Source organism: Nycticebus coucang, chromosome 5, assembly GCF_027406575.1.
Source record: "Nycticebus coucang isolate mNycCou1 chromosome 5, mNycCou1.pri, whole genome shotgun sequence".
Lineage (NCBI taxonomy): Eukaryota > Metazoa > Chordata > Mammalia > Primates > Lorisidae > Nycticebus > Nycticebus coucang.
The window spans coordinates 77,154,113-77,172,478 of record NC_069784.1 but is presented as its reverse complement, the minus strand read 5'-3'; the positions used below and the strand labels follow the sequence as shown (position 1 = coordinate 77,172,478).

The following is an 18,366-nucleotide window of genomic DNA, read 5'->3' as shown; positions in this document are numbered from 1 at the left end:
GCATCTGATAAAATTGCACATCCATTCATAATAAAAAATTTTAGCAAGCAGGAGTATAATGGAAGGTTCTTAATCTGATGAAGAATATATACCAAAAAAAATCTGGGAGCATCATAATTAATGAGGAATTACTGAAAGCTTTCACCTTAAAACAAGGAAGGGTATCGGGATCTTGCTCTTACTTACAGTAAGTGTTGTGCTCAAGGCCCACACTCAAGGAAACAAACACCAGAATATTCTTTTGAGCAAGGTAGTGAATAGAGAAGCACAATGCTAGCCGGGCGTTGTGGCGGGCGCCTGTAGTCCCAGCTGCTTGGGAGGCTGAGGCAAGAGAATTGCTTAAGCCCAGAAGTTGGAGGTTGCTGTGAGCCGTGTCACGCCACGGCACTCTACCCGAGGGTGGTACTCTGTCTCTACAAAAAAAAAAAAAAAAAAAAAGAGAAGCACAATGGGAGGGCTTCTGGGACACTGGCAGTGTTTGATGTTGTATTGGTTACGCAGCTGTGTTGACATGTGAGAATTAATTGAGATGAACATAACATAATTTATATAGTTTTCTTCGTGTGTACTTCTATAAAATGAACTAAATTTTAAATTTAATTTCACTTTTATATGATTGTTATTAATATTTTATCTATTACAGAGTATTCCATAGTTCTCTATTAATATGCATTTAAAGAATTTTGGTTTTCTCTCTTATGTGGAATGTTGCAGTGCAATCTTTTGCTTCATGATACATGTAAATGTTTCTCTAGTAGGTCATAATGAAAAAGTGAAATAATTGATTCATAGTGATTGTTCAAATAGATAATTGTCAAATTGGTCTTCACATTGATAGTACCGATTTAACTCTGCTACTAGTGAATTGAGAGTAACATAGCAACTTTCTTTCATTTGACTTATTATAGCCATTTTCTCATTTCCTTTGCAAAAACTGTTTTAAATATACCTTTATATTATTCCATGTATCATAATTTTATTTAGTTTTGTGTTGAACATGAACATTTTTATTCCAGTCTTCCAACATATCTGATTACTTTTTATACTCTATAACACCTAATATAATAATGTTTTGTATGACTAGTATTTTAACAGTTAATGAATGAATAAAGGGAAAATCTTTGTATTCTGACTATCCTCCCTCTCTTGCTAACTCTCCTTTAATCCACCTCAGTACTTATTCCCTGCTTACTCCAATACCTCTTAAGTATGATCTTTCCTACTTTCCAAGGTATTCTTCTGTAACCTGCTCTTACCCTAACTCTCCTGACTCTCCTCTTCTCCTCCTGAGAGTCAGTAGCTCCCTTCCTATCAATTTGTATTTCTTTTTCATCTAGCAATTTATTTCCCCAAAATGATTTGTAGCAATAACTACCATCTATTAAGTACATACCAGCTGACAGGTACTCGTGTCTGGAAGAAATTTATGTTGTGGTAGTATTTTATTCTGGAAAAAATTTATGTTGTGGTAGTATTTTTGTGACATTTTCTTGCTGACTAGTCTACTTTTTTATTCATGTGTAAATAGAAAATATAACATAATTTTAAAAAGAAAACATGTGCACTGGTTAATAATGTATTTAATAAAATATCATTAAGTTCATGATATTTATTAAATGATTTATAGACTTGAGGTAAATGTACATTGAAACCAAATTTCCAATAAGTAATTTGGAAGGAATTATTCACAAATTATATAAAATTATATATTAAATGTATAATTTATTCAAAACTCATTTGTTTTGTATCTTAGAACATAAAATGTGAATCTTGACTATAGAAGGTAAATTCAAGTGCATTTAGTTTAATGTTCATTTATGTTTCCTGTGTCTTACTCACTCCGTAGCCTATTAGGAGTGCTTTCCGACCATTTAAATGCAGAGATTGCTGGTGGTACAATAACATCTAAGCAAGATGCACTAGATTATATCACCTGGACTTACTTCTTCAGACGCCTTATCATGAATCCCAGGTAAGTGCCCTTCTCTAAAGGGCAATTATTTATAATACGTTGCTGTTTTGCACTGAAAGAAGATAGAGTTGAAAGTAATAAACTCCAAATTCAGGTATATGTAGAAGATTCAGAACTTTGAACATTGTAGGTATATGAATTTACCTAGAGAATCAAATGATATATCACTAATATAATCCCTGTGTATCATATTAGAAAATAAAAACTTGTATGTACTTATTTTTAACGTGTTTTAATTACTTCCAGATAGCCTGAGGAATTTGCTTTCTAGTTGCGAGAAAAGACACCCAAAGTCATTAAGAAATGTGCCAAATTATGTGGTAGTGACTGACTTAGATGAAGTTGGAATTCAGAGAAGAGTGAGGCTTGCGAAGTTGTAGATAAAAAAAACTTTGTGGGACATTTGTAAAGGTTAATGAGAACCTTACTCCAGGCGTTGTGCTGGATCTTCATTTAGCACAAACTGTTTGTCAGATGTTATACTAAACGCTGAGGCATTAAAGATGAGTATATGGTTCTTGTCTCCAAGGGTTGATCTTTTAGTGTGAGAAAAACAGAAATAAATCATTGCAAGACAAATCATGAATGTCCTGATAGAACTGTTGTTTCAGACTGTGAGAGCGTCAGCTTTACAGAAGAGGTGGCACTTCATACAATCTTGAGTCAAGAATAGGGGTGGAAAAGGTGGAAGGCACTTCAGGCAAAAAAAAAAAATACTATATGGGTAAAAATCCTTCAGGCTTGAAACAGTAGTAATTGTTTAGAGAATATGAAAAAGTTTGATGTAGCCAAACTTAAGGAAGATTGAAATGAGAATATTGTCTTGACCAGAAAGTGGGCAAGCACCAGAAGGTACAGGGCCTGCCTATATGCAGTGCTCAGGAGTTTGCATCTGACTCTATTGGCTGTGGTAAGCCATAAGTTGTTTAGAATGGGCTGATATCACCCAGTTAGGGTTGGTTTTGTTTCAATACTTGTGGCACTATGGTAGGGAACAAATGGGAACAAGAAGACAATTACAGCAAGAAGACCAGTTAGGCAGCTGTTTAATAATTAGGGAGAAATGATGAGGATCTTAAAGGATGCAAAGGAAATGGAGAGAAAATAAAATTTCAGGGATATTCCTGATATAAGTAAGAGAAAATATTAACCTTACACTGTTAAGACAGAGAAGTCATGATGAAATTGTTGTTACTAAATTTTGCCTCTCAATACATTACGAAATGTATTTTCAGCCAACATTTTCACTTACATAGATAGGAGTTTGAGAACATGGTAATGTTCTGCTCAGTGTTTCCTCAACTATTAGGGCATCTGTATTAGGTACAAACTATTTGGAAACATGGCTGCAAAACTAGTGAGAGAACCATTCAGAACTGCACATTTACCACAGTCAGTACATTACGGGATTAGAATCGTAGAATAGACTTTGCATGTATTGTGATGCAACCTCATTGTTTGATACTGAACAAATGGAAGCTAGACATGTAAAATAACTTGCCTGGACCCCATAACTACTTTGTGATAAAGCTAGATCTTAAAATCCTGGGCTTTCTGAATTATGATCTAGACCTGATACTGTGGTTGGAAGGAGAGGGTATTGGTGTGTAAGGTCATATGTGTTTATCATCTCTTAACATAAGAATCAAGGCATTGAAAGTGACAGAAAGAGCTTTGAGCTTGAAATAAAAACAGTGATTCTTGTCTCAGAACTATCCTTTACTAACCTTTAGTCGCTTCATCTATCTGAGCTAGTCTTTCTTTTTCTGTAAAGAGTATTAGCCTACCTTCTTTACTAGGTCATATTGTGAATTAAATAAATGAATTAAACCCATTATAGTTCTGAATTAATTATGGAAAGCATAATATCAGTTCATGAGCGGTTAAACCTGTACTCTTACCACCTGCTTTATTGGTCTCTACCATACTAAAGAGTCTAGTTTAAAAACTAGTTTGTCTAATACAGAAATAATTCTAAGGCCAGTTGAGTTCTTTAGAAAATTATAGTTCCTTGCTAGAGATACATTGCCCTTTGTATATTTCCTCTTTAAAAATATTTTTTAAATTTTTAACTTTTCATTTTGAAAGAACTTGAAAGAAAAAGTTACAAAAATAATACTATATCCCCTCCACCCAGCTTCCTGTGTTAGCATTTTACATGACCGTGTACAATTTAAAAATCTGAAAATTGACAATTATACAATATTGTTAATAAATCTACCAGCTTCATTCAGATGTCATCAGTTGTCCCACTAACGTCACTTTTCTGACCAGCATCCCATCTTGCATTGCGTTTAGTTGTCCTTCCTCCTTATTTCACTCCGGTCTGTGCCATTTGCTTCATCTTTGTTATAACTTTGACATATTTGAAGAGTATTGGCTAGAAGTCCCTTCTGTATTTAAAATATCACCTATATGAGTGTGTTAAAGACTACAAAATATGATAATCCGCTCTGCCAGTGGTAGGGAGCCAGCCCGCACACAACTCATAAGTGTCCCCAGTGTTTGGCGGAAATGACGAGGAAATGAAGAAAATAAAGACGATAGAAATAGAGTAGAATTTACAGAGTGGGCCCAGGGGACCAATGCCTTTTATGCAAGTGACAGAGACGGCCCAAACTCTGGATGCACTCAGTTTTTATTCTCTTGATCAGCAACTGGATGTTTGCAACAATATACATCATCCTTCTGGTTTCTCATGCCCTAATTCTCCATTACCCACCCGATTACCCTTTAGCTATTTGTATCACTTTACTTCTTTAAAAGGTTTATCAATCACTAACAGTATTACAGAAAACAAAAGAAAAAGGGAACATGGACTTTGGAGCTAGATGCAACCCAGTTAACCTTCTGTGTTCCTGCCGGGCAGATAAGTTGGTGCCCTACTCCTATCAGGAGCCCGGGAGAAAAAAAAGCTGAATCCTCTTATCTCAAACCCTAGTATGAACTAGTTTTTCTTGCTCAATGAGTCATCTGCACCTGCTGTCCTAGTTAATCTGAAAATGGCTTTCCAGGCCCTTTCAGGCCCCATCCAGGCCCTTATGGACCTTTTTTTCTGGGGTCCTTTCTGGCTTCAGCCAAGCCATTGCAAACCTTTTTCCTGAAGTCCTCTGATACTCGTGCCAAGCTGTCTCATGAAGCCCCCAGTATAGTGTGTTCTTTTAGGAGGCTCTTGTCCTCACCCATTATCCTGAATACCTGACCCTGATCATGAATCTTTTGTACAATCATTTCATTATTATATCTATTATATCATTATTATATCTATTATATTATAACTCTATTCCCATAATCCTAACTTCCCTAATGTTCACCCAGAGCCAGTCTGCTCCATATAAAGTACAGCTTTATTTCTCCACCGACTTTCTGAATGTTGCCACATGAACTTCCCACCGGCATTTCAAACTTAACAGGTCTAAAACTGAGTTCATCATATAACTATCACAATTATCCACTAATCTAAGTTTCTTACTTTTATTAATATTATCACTCAGCATCTATTTACCTTGACTTTGAACCCCAAATTTGCTTTTTAAATTTTCACTCCCTTGTTGTTCTCCAACTGTTTAACCTGGTTTTTGTCTATCTTCCATCTAGTCTGATTTGTAAACTGTCAGATAGTTATTGATTTGAAATTAAATGTATTATATAGGAAGTGAAAACTAGATAAGGTTTACTCAGTAGTCATAGAAGTCATAAGTCTTCAAATTCAGATAATGAGTAGGAAACTGTACTGTCCAGTCTTTATATTTTTTGGTTTTCTTTTCTTTTTTCTTTCTTTCTTTTTTTTTTTTTTTTTGTGACAGTCTCACTTTGTCACTCTCAGTGGAGTGCCACGGCATCACAGCTCACAGTAAACTCTTGAGCTCAAAAGATCCTCTTCCCTCAGCCTGCTGAGCACCTGAGACTACAGGTACCCACCACAATATCCAGCTATTTTTAGGGTGGTCTTGCTCAGGCTGGTCTCAAACTCCTAACCTCAAGTAATCCACCTGCCTCAGCCTCCCAGAGTACTGGGATTACAGATGTGAGGCACTGTACCCAGCCAGTCTTTATATTTTTTTTCAATCATGAGAGTGAGGTGAACCAAGGGCATAGTTGGAAACGCCATTCAGAATAGGGTCCCACAAACTAGGCATCATTCCCTGTTGCTCTGGTTACAAACTGCCTTCTATTTAATATTATGATGAGAAAAGCCAACTATAAAACAGTAAGTAATTGAAGTTTAAAGGAAGTAGTAGTGATTAAAGGAAGAACAAAAATCTTGGCGAGGTTCTCAACAGTGAACACAGTATGAATCTTGAGGGGATATACTTCATTTATAAATTATAGAGATTATACTGAGCCTATGATCCAGGAAACTTCTTGGGTATTAGTATCTTAGAATTGTCTCCTGCTCACACACTATAGTCAGTGTAGCCCATGTAAATAAACATGTATTCCTTGGTTCACGTTGCCTCACCTACTTACATGATGACTGTCTTTGCCTCAGAGGAAATTTTGGGACTGGGAGTCAGAAGGTACAGTGTTTTAATGAATTGGCTGGGGACACTGATTAGATGTGGCAGCTATTATCCCTTCCTCTTGCTATTGCAAAGAGGAAAGGGTATCTCCCACCACCACCACCAGCTAATCTCCTGGGACAGATCAGAGGAGATGTTAGTCCACACTTTCTCTAGGTAAGAGGTTCCTCTCACTTTTGTGCCTTTACTATTACTCTTCTTACTGCCTGCAAGACCTCACAGCCCTTTAACAGTCTTAAAGGTCCAGATGATATTGATAAATGCAGGTTCATTTGATTTTCAAAAGTAATAGTTTATCCACTCTTAAGCAGTCATATGATGTGTGTCACTTCCTTCAGTAGCCGCCTGTACATATTTAGAGATACCTTGCTAGGTTAAAACCAAGACTGTCACTATTTTTGAGTAGAGGCTTATGCCCAAAAGATTGCCATATGAGTTAATCAATCCAGAATAGATGCAGCAATAACTCGTTTTCACAAAAAAGGCTGTGATTACCAAGTGTATTAGTTTTTGTTGGAAGGTAGTAGCAACATAAGTAATGAACTCTAACCTCAAAAAAATCATAGAATTTTTTTTAAAGGTTAAGGTATAGCATTTAAAAGTTAACGTATATTTCTTAATTCCTTAAATATCTGTTGAAGCCCTAGTATGTTCCAGACACTATTCTAGCCAATTTGAAGATGAATTAGTAAATTAAACCGAATTTTTATTCTTTTAGCATTCACATCCTTTCAGCAGATACAGTAAATTTAAAATTACATTAGGGTCAGGCTTAGTGTCTCACTCACCATCTTGGGAGGACAAGGCAGGAAGAGCATTTGAGGCCAGAAGTTTGAGACCAGCCTGGGCAACAGCCAAGACCCCATCTCTAAAAAAAAAAAAAATTTTTAATGTAGCTGGACACAGTAGTGTACCCTTGTAGTCCTTGCTACCCAGGAGGCTGAAGTTGGAGGATCACATTAGCCCAGCTTGGATGACAGAGGAAGACCCTATTGCTAACAAAATAAGGGGGAAAAAATTAAGTATAATATTAATATAAAGTAATGAATGCTTTGAAAAAAAAGAAAAACAGCATAAGGAAGATTAAGAGAGCCAAGAGATGGAGGTGGAGGGTTGAGGTGGAAAATTGTAATACTTTATTTTGTTAAAAGTCAGGATGGGCCTCATTAAAGGTGTTGACATTTTAGCAGAGATTTAAAGGAAGTTTAAGAGTTGACCTATGAATAACTAGGAAATAACGTTCAGGCCAGGGGAATAGCAGAGGTTCTAAGGCAGGCACACCTATTGTATTCAACCAACAGTAAGGACAAGGTGTGACTGAAGTGGAGTAAGTGGAAGGTGGGTAGTAGCAGGAGGGGAGGTTAGAGTTGTGTGGGTCACAGGGACCTTATAGACCATGGTAAGGACTTTGACTTTCATTCTTCTCTGTTTAAATATTTAAAATTCACTTTTTTTAATTTAAAAATTTATAAGCAAAATATCAAATCAAAATGATACAGAAAAGTTGAAAATGAAGAATTAAAAGAATATGTGAAGGAAAATAACAACAAAAAAGAAAACTGCAGAATTAAAACCAGACAACGAAACCAAATTCAAGGAAAAAAATTAAAAAGAACAAAGAATGGTTCTTATTGGTAACAAGCACAATCACAAAGAACTTATAGTAGTTTACAAATTTCTAGATAACTAAAAATAGCATCAAAATATATAAAGCAAAAACTAATGAAAATCCAACTAAATTACAGTTTCTTGGGAGATGTAAGTATTTCATCACATACAGGATTTCAGTAACAAAATTCTTGAATTGTACTTATTTTTCTAAATATGCCCCTAACAAAGAATATGCAATACTTGCGAACACTCAGGGAAATTTTATTTTTAAAGTTTACCATGAACTAGGTAACAAGAACATCTCAATATATTTGAAAATGTAGAGATTATTTGGCTATATTCTCATAATAAAACCAGAAATAAATAACAGAAAGGATGGCAAAAAAAAAAAAATCTGTGCTTAGGATTTTAAAACTTTTATTGTAGCAAAAAGTGAAATGAAAACAAAGTATGTGGACTACAACGATAGAGAGATGAAAGTGTTATATAACAAACAAAATCTATTGATTTAAACCAAAGCACAATTCTGAGGAATACTCGTGTCTAAACGAAAATGCGAATGCTTGAAAATAAAATAAGCATTCATCCCAAAATACTTGATAAAGAATAATGGCAAAATATAGGGCGGCGCCTGTGGCTCAAAGGAGTAGGGCACTAGCCCCTTATGCCAGAGGTGGCAGGTTCAAACCCAGCCCCAGCCAAAAACTGCAAAAGAAAAAAAAAAAAAAGAAGAAGAATGGCAAAACATAAACAAACACAGGAAAGGAATTAATAAAAGTGAAAATTGAAATCAATAAAGTATGAAATAAAAATCTGTACTAATAATATTTATCGTGTCTACAAATACGAGTTGCTGTTTCAAGAGCGTAACTCATTTGATACTGTTGTGATTCCCATTTGATGAAGGAACTGAAGCACCAGGAGATTAAGCAACTTCCACAGTAGTCCAGCTCCCAAGGGGCAGAGGCAACACTGAGATTCCATCACATTCTCCATCACTGGGCTCATTATCTTGTCCACATTCCCTATCCACTTCTCTTTTCAGTACTATGCTGAAAATGGAATTATTTATGGAATCTATGACATTCTAATTTTGATTGTATGACACTTTGATACCTCCTCAAAAAAACAGTTTTAATTGCTACACCTTTAAATGTAGATAAAAATGGAAAAACATACCCAAGTAAATTTAAACAATTTACGTATTTTATTCAGGTAGCTGTTGTCAAGCTTTGCAACCTTCTTTCTGATTGTCTTTCTGAGTAAAGTTGCAAAATCATTTGGATATGGTATTTTTTGCAACCATAAATTATCATTTTTTAAATTTTTAATTGATAAATAATTATATGTATTTAGGATACCGTGTAATGTTTTGATACTTGTATACATTAAATACACATTAAATGTACAGATTAAGCTAATTCACGTATCTGTCACATCACATACTTACCATTTCTTTGTAGTGAGAACATTTTTTTTTAACTTTTTTTTTATTATTATTGGGGATTCATTAAGGGTACAAGAAACTGGTTTACACTGATTACATTTGTTAGGTAAAATCCTTCTTATACTGTGTCTTACCCCCGAAAGGTGTGTCACACACCGATACCCCCCGCTCCCCTTCCCCTTTCCTTTCTTCCCTTCCTTTCCCCCACCCCCTCCCTCCTTCGCTCTCTCTCTGCTCTCCCCTTCCGCCATCCCCCACCATGTACCAGGTCATTAATTGTCCTCGTATCAAAATTGAGTACATAGGATTGATTCATGCTTCTCCATTCTTGGGATGCTTTACTAAGAATAATGTGTTCCACCTCCATCCAGGTTAATACAAAGGATATAAAATCTCCATCTTTTTTAATGGCTGAATAGTATTTGGTACATATATAAACACAGGAAAGGAATTAATAAAAGTGAAAATTGAAATCAATAAAGTATGAAATAAAAATCTGTACTAATAATATTTATCGTGTCTACAAATGTAAAATGGTATATATACCACAAATGTAAAATGGTACATATACCACAGCTTGTTAATCTATTCCTGGGTTGGTGGGCATTTAGGCTGTTTCCACATTTTGGCAATTGTAAATTGAGCTGTGATAAACAGTCTAGTGCAGTGGTTCTCAACCTTCCTAATGCCACAACCCTTTAATACAGTTCTTGTGGGTTGCGACAACAAGTTGAGAACCACTGGTAGTGCAAGTGTCCTTATGGTAAAAGGAATTTTTTCCTTCTGGGTTAATGCCCAGTAATGGGATTGCAGGATCAAATGGAAAGTCTAGCTTGAGTTCTTTGAGAGTTCTCCATACTTCCTTCCAAAAAGATTGTATTAGTTTGTAGTGCCACCAGCAGAACAGTGTAAAAGTGTTCCTCTCTCTCTCCACATCCACACCAGCATCTGCAGTTCTGAAATTTTGTGATGTGAGCCATTCTCACTGGGGTTAGATGATATCTTAGAGTGGTTTTGATTTGCATTTCTCTAATAATTAGGGATGATGAGCGTTTTCTCATATGTTTGTTAGCCATTCATCTGTCTTCTTTAGAGAAGGTTCTATTCATCTCTCTTGCCCATTGATATATGGGATTGTTGACTTTTTTCATGTGGATTAATTTGTGTTCTCTATAAATACTAGTTATCAAGCTTTTGTCTGATTCAAAATATACAAATATTCTTTCCCATTGTGTAGATTGTCGATTTTCTTTTATTGTTGTCTCCCTAGCTGTACAGAAGCTTTTCAATTTAATTAAGTCCCACTTGTTTATTTTTGTTGTTGTTGCAGTTGCCACAAAAGTCTTCTTCATAAGGTCTTTCCCCAGGCCGATATCTTCAAGTGTTTTTCCTATGCTTTCTTTGAGGATTTTTAACGTTCCATGCCTTAAATTTAGGTCTTTTATTCATCTTGAACCAATTTTTGTGAGTGGAAAAAGGTGCAGATCCAGTTCAGTCTTCCACATGTGGATATCCAGTTCTCCCAGCACCATTTATTGAAAAGGGAGTCTTTCCCTCAGTGTATGTTCTTGTTTGGTTTATTGAAGATTAGGTGACTGTAAGGTGTTACTTTCATTTCCTGGTTTTCTATTCAATTCCAAATGTCTATGTTTCTATTTTTGTGCCAGTACCATGCTGTTTTGACCACTATGTCCTCGTAGTACAGCCTAAAGTCTGGTATGCTGATGCCCCTGGCTTTGTTTTTATTACTAAAAACTGCCTGAGCTATATGGGGTTTTTTCTGGTTCCATACAAAACGAAGAATTATTTTTTCCAAGTCTTGAAAGTAAAATGTTGGTATTTTAATAGGGGTGGCATTTAGGAAGTGTAGACATTTTAACAATGTTGATTCTTCCCAGCCATGACCATGGTATATTCTTCCATATTGTTAATAACCTATGCTATTTCTTTTCTTAGGGTTTCATAATTTTCTTTATAGAGGTCTTCACCTCTTTCATTAGTATATTCCTAGGTATTTCATTTTCTTTGAAGCTATGGGGAAGGGAGTTGTGTCCATAATGAGCCTCTCATCTTGGTCGTTATTGGCATATACAAAGGCTACTGAATTGTAGACATTGATTTTATATCCTGAGACATTACTGTATTTTTTGATGACTTCCAGGAGTCTTGTGGTTGAGTTTTTGGGGTTCTCTGAATATAAGATGATATCATCAGCAAAGACGGAGAGTTTGACTTTCTCTGCTCCCATTTAGATTCCCTTTATTTCCTTGTCTTGCCTAATTGTATTGGCTAGAGCTTCCAGCACTATGTTGAATACAAGTGGTGATAGAGGACAACCTTGTCTTGTGCCAGATCTGAGTGGAAAAGCTTTCAGTTTCGCTCCATTCAGTAAAATATCAGCTGTGGGTTTGTCACAGACGGCTTCATTCAGTTTAAAAAATGTGCCGCCTATGCCTATACTCTTCAGTGTTCTAATTAGAAAAGGATGCTGGATTTTATCAAATGCTTTTTTGCATCTATTGAGAGAATCATGTGGTCTTTGTTTTTGCTTCTGTTGATATGGTGAATAAAGTTTATGGACTTGCATATGTTAAACCAGCCTTGCATCCCTGGGATGAAACCTACTACATTATGATATGTGACTTTTTTGATGATAAGCTATAATCTATTAGCTAGGATTTTGTTGAGAATTTTTGCTTCTATATTCATTAGTGAAACTGGTCTGAAGTTCTCCTTTTTAGTTGGATCTTTTCTTGGTTATGGTATCAGGGTTATGTTTGCATCATAGAATGTTTTGGGGAAGATTCTTGCCTCCTGAATTATTTGGAATAATTTCTGGAGTACGGGAATAAGCTCTTCTTTGAAGGTTTTCTGGTGTGAAGCCATCTGGGCATTTTTTTTTGTTGGAAGATTTTTTATTGTTTCTTTGATCTCAGTGCTTCAAATTGTTCTGTTCAGGAGTTCTATTTCTTCCTGGCTAAGTTTAGGGAGAGGGTGTGATTCCTAATATTGCTCTATTTCCTTCACATTGTCAAATTTCCGGGCATAGAGTTTCTTGTAGTATTCAGAGATGATCTCTTATATCTCTGTGGCATCAGTTATTATTTCCCCTTTATCATTTCTGATTGAGGTTACTAGAGATTTTACTTTTCTATTTCTAGTTAGTCTCACCAAAGGTTTATCTATTTTATTTATTTTAAAAAAAAAAAACAACTCCTTGTTTCATTAATTTTCTGAATGATCTTTTGTTTTCAATTTCATTAATCTCTGATTTAATTTTGGATATTTCTTTTCTTCTGCTAGGTTTAGGCTTAAATTGTTCTTTTTCCAATTCCATAAGATGGCCTGTGAGTTTGTTGATGCTCTCTTTTTCTGGTTTTTGAATCTAGGCATCTAAAGCGATAAATTTTCCTCTCAGGACTGCTTTTGCTGTATCCCACAAGTTTTGGTACATTGTGTCTTCACTGTTTTTTTTTTTTTTTTTTTTTTTTTTATTGTTGGGGATTCATTGAGGGTACAATAAGCCAGTTACACTGATTGCAATTGTTAGGTAAAGTCCCTCTTGCAATCATGTCTTGCCCCCATAAAGTGTGACACACACTAAGACCCCACCCCCCTCCCTCCAACCCTCTTTCTGCTCCCCCCCCATAACCCTAATTGTCATTAATTGTCCTCACATCAAGATTGAGTACATAGGATTCATGCTTCTCCATTCTTGTGATGCTTTACTAAGAGTAATGTCTTCCACTTCTATCCAGGTTAATACGAAGGATGTAAAGTCTCCATTTTTTTTAATGGCTGAATAGTATTCCATGGTATACATATACCACAGCTTGTTAATCCATTCCTGGGTTGGTGGGCATTTAGGCTGTTTCCACATTTTGGCAATTGTAAATTGAGCTGCAATAAACAGTCTAGTACCAGTGTTCTTATGATAAAAGGATTTTTTTCCTTCTGGGTAGATGCCCAGTAATGGGATTGCAGGATCGAATGGGAGGTCTAGGTTGAGTGCTTTGAGGTTTCTCCATACTTCCTTCCAGAAAGGTTATACTAGTTTGCAGTCCCACCAGCAGTGTAAAAGTGTTCCCTTCTCTCCACATCCACGCCAGCATCTGCAGTTTTGAGATTTTGTGATGTGGGCCATTCTCACTGGGGTTAGATGATATCTCAGGGATGTTTTGATTTGCATTTCTCTAATATATAGAGATGATGAACATTTTTTCATGTGTTTGTTAGCCATTCGTCTGTCGTCTTTAGAGAAAGTTCTATTCATGTCTCTTGCCCATTGATATACGGGATTGTTGGCTTTTAAAATGTGGATTAATTTGAATTCTCTGTAGGTCCTGGTTATCAAGCTTTTGTCTGATTGAAAATATGCAAATATCCTTTCCCATTGTGTGGGTTGTCTCTTTGCTTTGGTTATTGTCTCCTTAGCTGTACAGAAGCTTTTCAGTTTAATGAAGTCCCATTTGTTTACTTTTGTTGTTGTTGCAATTGCCATGGCAGTCTTCTTCATGAAGTCTTCCCCCAGGCCAATATCTTCCAGTGTTTTTCCTATGCTTTCTGTGAGGATTTTTATTGTTTCATGCCTTAAATTTAAGTCCTTTATCCATCTTGAGTCAATTTTTGTGAGTGGGGAAAGGTGTGGGTCCAGTTTCAGTCTTTTACATGTAGACATCCAGTTCTCCCAACACCATTTATTGAATAGGGAGTCTTTCCCCCAAGGTAAGTTCTTGTTTGGTTTATCGAAGATTAGGTGGTTGTAAGATGTTAGTTTCATTTCTTGGTGTTCAATTCTATTCCAAGTGTCTATGTCTCTGTTTTTGTGCCAGTACCATGCTGTCTTGAGCACTATGGCTTTGTAGTACAGACTAAAATCTGGTATGCTGATGCCCCCAGCTTTATTTTTGTTACTAAGAACTGCCTTAGCTATACGGGGTTTTTTTCCGGTTCCATACAAAACGCAGAATCATTTTTTCCAAATCTTGAAAGTACGATGTAGGTACTTTGATAGGAATGGCATTGAATAGGTAGATTGCTTTGGGAAGTATAGACATTTTAACAATGTTGATTCTTCCAATCCATGAGCATGGTATGTTCTTCCATTTGTTAATATCCTCTGCTATTTCGTTTCTGAGGAGTTCACAGTTTTCTTTATAGAGGTCCTTCACCTCCTTCGTTAGGTATATTCCTAGGTATTTCATTTTCTTTGAAACTATGGTGAAGGGAGTTGTGTCCTTAATTAGCTTCTCATCTTGACTGTTATTGGTGTATACAAAGGCTACTGACTTGTGGACATTGATTTTATATCCTGAAACATTACTGTATTTTTTGATGACTTCTAGGAGTCTTGTGGTTGAGTCCTTGGGGTTCTCTAAGTAGAAGATCATGTCGTCAGCAAAGAGGGAGAGTTTGACCTCCTCTGCTCCCATTTGGATTCCCTTTATTTCCTTGTCTTGCCTAATTTACTTCCAGCACTATGTTGAATAGTAAAGGTGACAGAGGACAACCTTGTCTGGTTCCAGTTCTAAGAGGAAAAGCTTTCAGTTTTACTCCATTCAGTAAAATATTGGCTGTGGGTTTGTCATAGATAGCTTCAATCAGTTTTAGAAATGTGCCACCTATGCCTATACTCTTCAGTGTTCTAATTAGAAAAGGATGCTGGATTTTATCAAATGCTTTTTCTGCATCTATTGAGAGGATCATGTGATCTTAATTTTTGCCTCTGTTAATATGGTGGATAACGTTTATGGACTTGCGTATGTTAAACCAGCCTTGCATCCCTGGGATGAAGCCTACTTGATCATGATGAATGACTTTTTTGATGATAAGCTGTAATCTATTGGCTAGGATTTTGTTGAGAATTTTTCTGTCTATATTCATGAGTGAGATTGGTCTGAAATTCTCCTTTTTGTTTGGGTCTTTTCCTGGTTTTGGTATCAGGGTGATGTTTGCTTCATAGAATGTGTTGGGGAAGATTCCTTCTTCCTCAGTTTTTTGAAATAATTTCTGCAGTACAGGAATAAGCTCTTCCTTGAAGGTTTGATAGAATTCTGGAGTGAAGCCATCTGGACCAGGGCATTTTTTAGTTGGAAGCTTTTTTATTGTTTCTTTGATCTCGGTGCTTGAAATTGGTCTGTTCAGGAGGTCTATTTCTTCCTGGCTGAGTCTAGGGAGAGGGTATGATTCCAAATATTGATCCATTTCCTTCACATTGTCAAATTTCTGGGCATAGAGTTTCTGGTAGTATTCAGAGATGATCTCTTGTATCTCTGTGGGATCAGTTGTTATTTCCCCTTTATCGTTTCTGATTGAGGTTACTAGAGATTTTACTTTTCTATTCCTGGTTAGTCTGGCCAATGGTTTATCTATTTTATATATTTTTTCAAAAAACCAACTCCTTGTTTCATTAATTTTCTGAATGATTCTTTTGTTTTCAATTTCATTGATCTCTGATTTGATTTTGGATATTTCTTTTCTTCTACTGAGTTTAGGCTTAGATTGTTCTTCTTTTTCCAATTCCATAAGATCTCTTGTGAGATTGTTGATGTGCTCTCTTTCTGTTTTTCGAATGTAGGCATCTAAAGCGATGAATTTTCCTCTCAAAACTGCTTTTGCAGTGTCCCAGAGGTTTTGGTAGCTTGTGTCTTCATTGTTGTTATGCTCAAGGAAGTTAATGATTTCCTGTTTTATTTCTTCCTGCACCCATCTGTTATTCAACAGAAGATTGTTTAATTTCCATGCCTTTGGGTGGGGTCGAGCATTTTTGTTAGAGTTGAGTTCCACCTTTAGTGCCTTATGGTCTGAGAAGATACAAGGTAAAATTTCAATTCTTTTGATTCTGTTGATATTTGTTTTGTGTCCCAGGATATGATCAATTTTGGAGAATGTTCCATGGGGTGATGAGAAGAATGTATATTCTTTGTGTTTGGGGTGGAGTGTTCTATATGCGTCTATCAAGCATAGTTGTTCTAGGGTCTTATTTAAATCTCTTATATCTTTGTTTAATTTCTGTTTAGAGGATCTGTCCAGCTCTGTAAGAGGTGTGTTAAAGTCCCCTGTTATGATGGCATTATCAGATATCATATTGCTCAGACTGAGTAAGGTCTGCTTCAAGAATCTGGGAGCATTTAAATTGGGTGCATAAATATTTAGAATTGAAATGTCTTCTTGTTGTAGTTTTCCCTTTACCAATATAAAGTGACCATCTTTGTCTTTTTTGACTTTAGTTGCTTGAAATCCCCATGTGTCTGAAAATAAGATTGCAACTCCTCTTTTCTTCTGAATTCCATTTGCCTGAAAAATTGTCTTCCAACCCCTGACTAGGAGCTTTAATTTGTCTTTTGAAGCCAGGTGTGTTTCTTGCAGACAGCAAATGGATGGCTTGTGTTTTCTAATCCAGTCAGCCAATCTATGTCTCTTCAGTGGGGAATTCAAGCCATTAACATTTATGGAGATAATTGATAAGTGTGGTAGTATTCTATTCGTCTTATTTGGTGAGAGTCCAGTGCTTAGTTTTATCTTTTGCATCAGTGTGGAGGTTAGGTTCTGTCCTTTGATTTCTGAGTTCTTACTTTGCTGCTGATCCATTGTGGTGGTCAGTGTGCAGAACAGGTTGAAGTATTTCCTGTAGAGCTGGTCTTGTTGTGGCGAATTTCCTCAATGTTTGTATATCCGTAAATGATTTGATTTCTCCATCAGTTTTTAAGCTTAGCTTAGCAGGGTACAGAATTCTGGGCTGAAAATTGTTCTGTTTAAGTAGATTAAAGGTAGATGACCATTGTCTTCTTGCTTGGAAAGTTTCATTAGAGAAGTCTGCGGTCACTCTGATGGATTTGCCCCTGTAGGTCAACTGGCGCTTACTCCTGGCAGCTTGCAGAATCTTTTCTTTTGTCTTGACTTTGGACAGGTTCATCACAATGTGTCTTGGAGAAGCTCGGTTAGAGTTGAGGCGACCTGGGTTCTGATATCCCTCTGAAAGCAGTGTGTCAGAATCTTTGGTGATGTTTGGGAAATTTTCTTTTATAATATTCTCTAGTATGGCTTCCATTCCTCTGGGGCATTCTTCTTCCCCTTCTGGAATTCCTATAACTCGTATGTTGGAACGCTTCATAAAGTCCCATAATTCTGACAGTGAACGTTCTGCTTTCTCTCTCTTCTTTTCTGCCTCTTTTACTATCTGAGTTATCTCAAAAACTTTGTCTTCTACCTCTGAAATTCTTTCTTCTGCATGGTCTAACCTGTTGCTGATACTTTCCATTGCATCTTTAAGTTCCCTGATTGACTGTTTCATTTCCTTCAGCTCTGCTATATCCTTTTTATATTCTTCATATCGTTCATCTCTGATTTGATTCTGTTTTTGGATTTCCTTTTGGTTATTTTCCACTTTATTAGCAGTTTCCTTCATTGTTTCCATCATTTCTTTCATTGTTTTCAACATGTGTATTCTAAATTCCCTTTCTGTCATTCCTAACATTTCTGTATAGGTGGAATCCTCCGCAGTAGCTACCTCATGGTGCCTTGGCGGGGTAGTTCTGGACTGGTTCTTCATGTTGCCTGGAGTTTTCTGCTGATTCTTCCTCATGGGTGATTTCTTTTATCTGTTTCCTTACCCTAATTTTCCTTTCACTTCCTCTTGCTCTTTAAGTTCTTGTGCCTGTGGACTAAGGGTTACAGGACCAGAAGGGTGAGAAGGTTGAGGAGCAAAAAAGGGATGAAAGAAAGGAGGACCGAGTGATAAGAAAAAAAAGAAAGAGAAAGGAGAGTGGATGGGGATAAGGAATATTGACAAAAAGAAGAGAGGTACAGAAAGG

At 36.3% G+C, this 18,366-nt stretch overlaps 1 protein-coding gene across 2 annotated transcripts in view; it reads left to right on the top strand.

Annotated features, from left to right (window-relative positions):
• ASCC3 (activating signal cointegrator 1 complex subunit 3) overlaps positions 1–18,366 on the top strand; it is a 402,050-nt gene that overhangs the window by 258,976 nt on the left and 124,708 nt on the right. For both annotated transcript variants that reach the window (XM_053590400.1, XM_053590401.1), the window contains exon 34: positions 1,847–1,972. In XM_053590400.1, the coding sequence (XP_053446375.1) occupies positions 1,847–1,972 (126 nt within the window). The remainder of the gene's footprint in view (positions 1–1,846; positions 1,973–18,366) is intronic.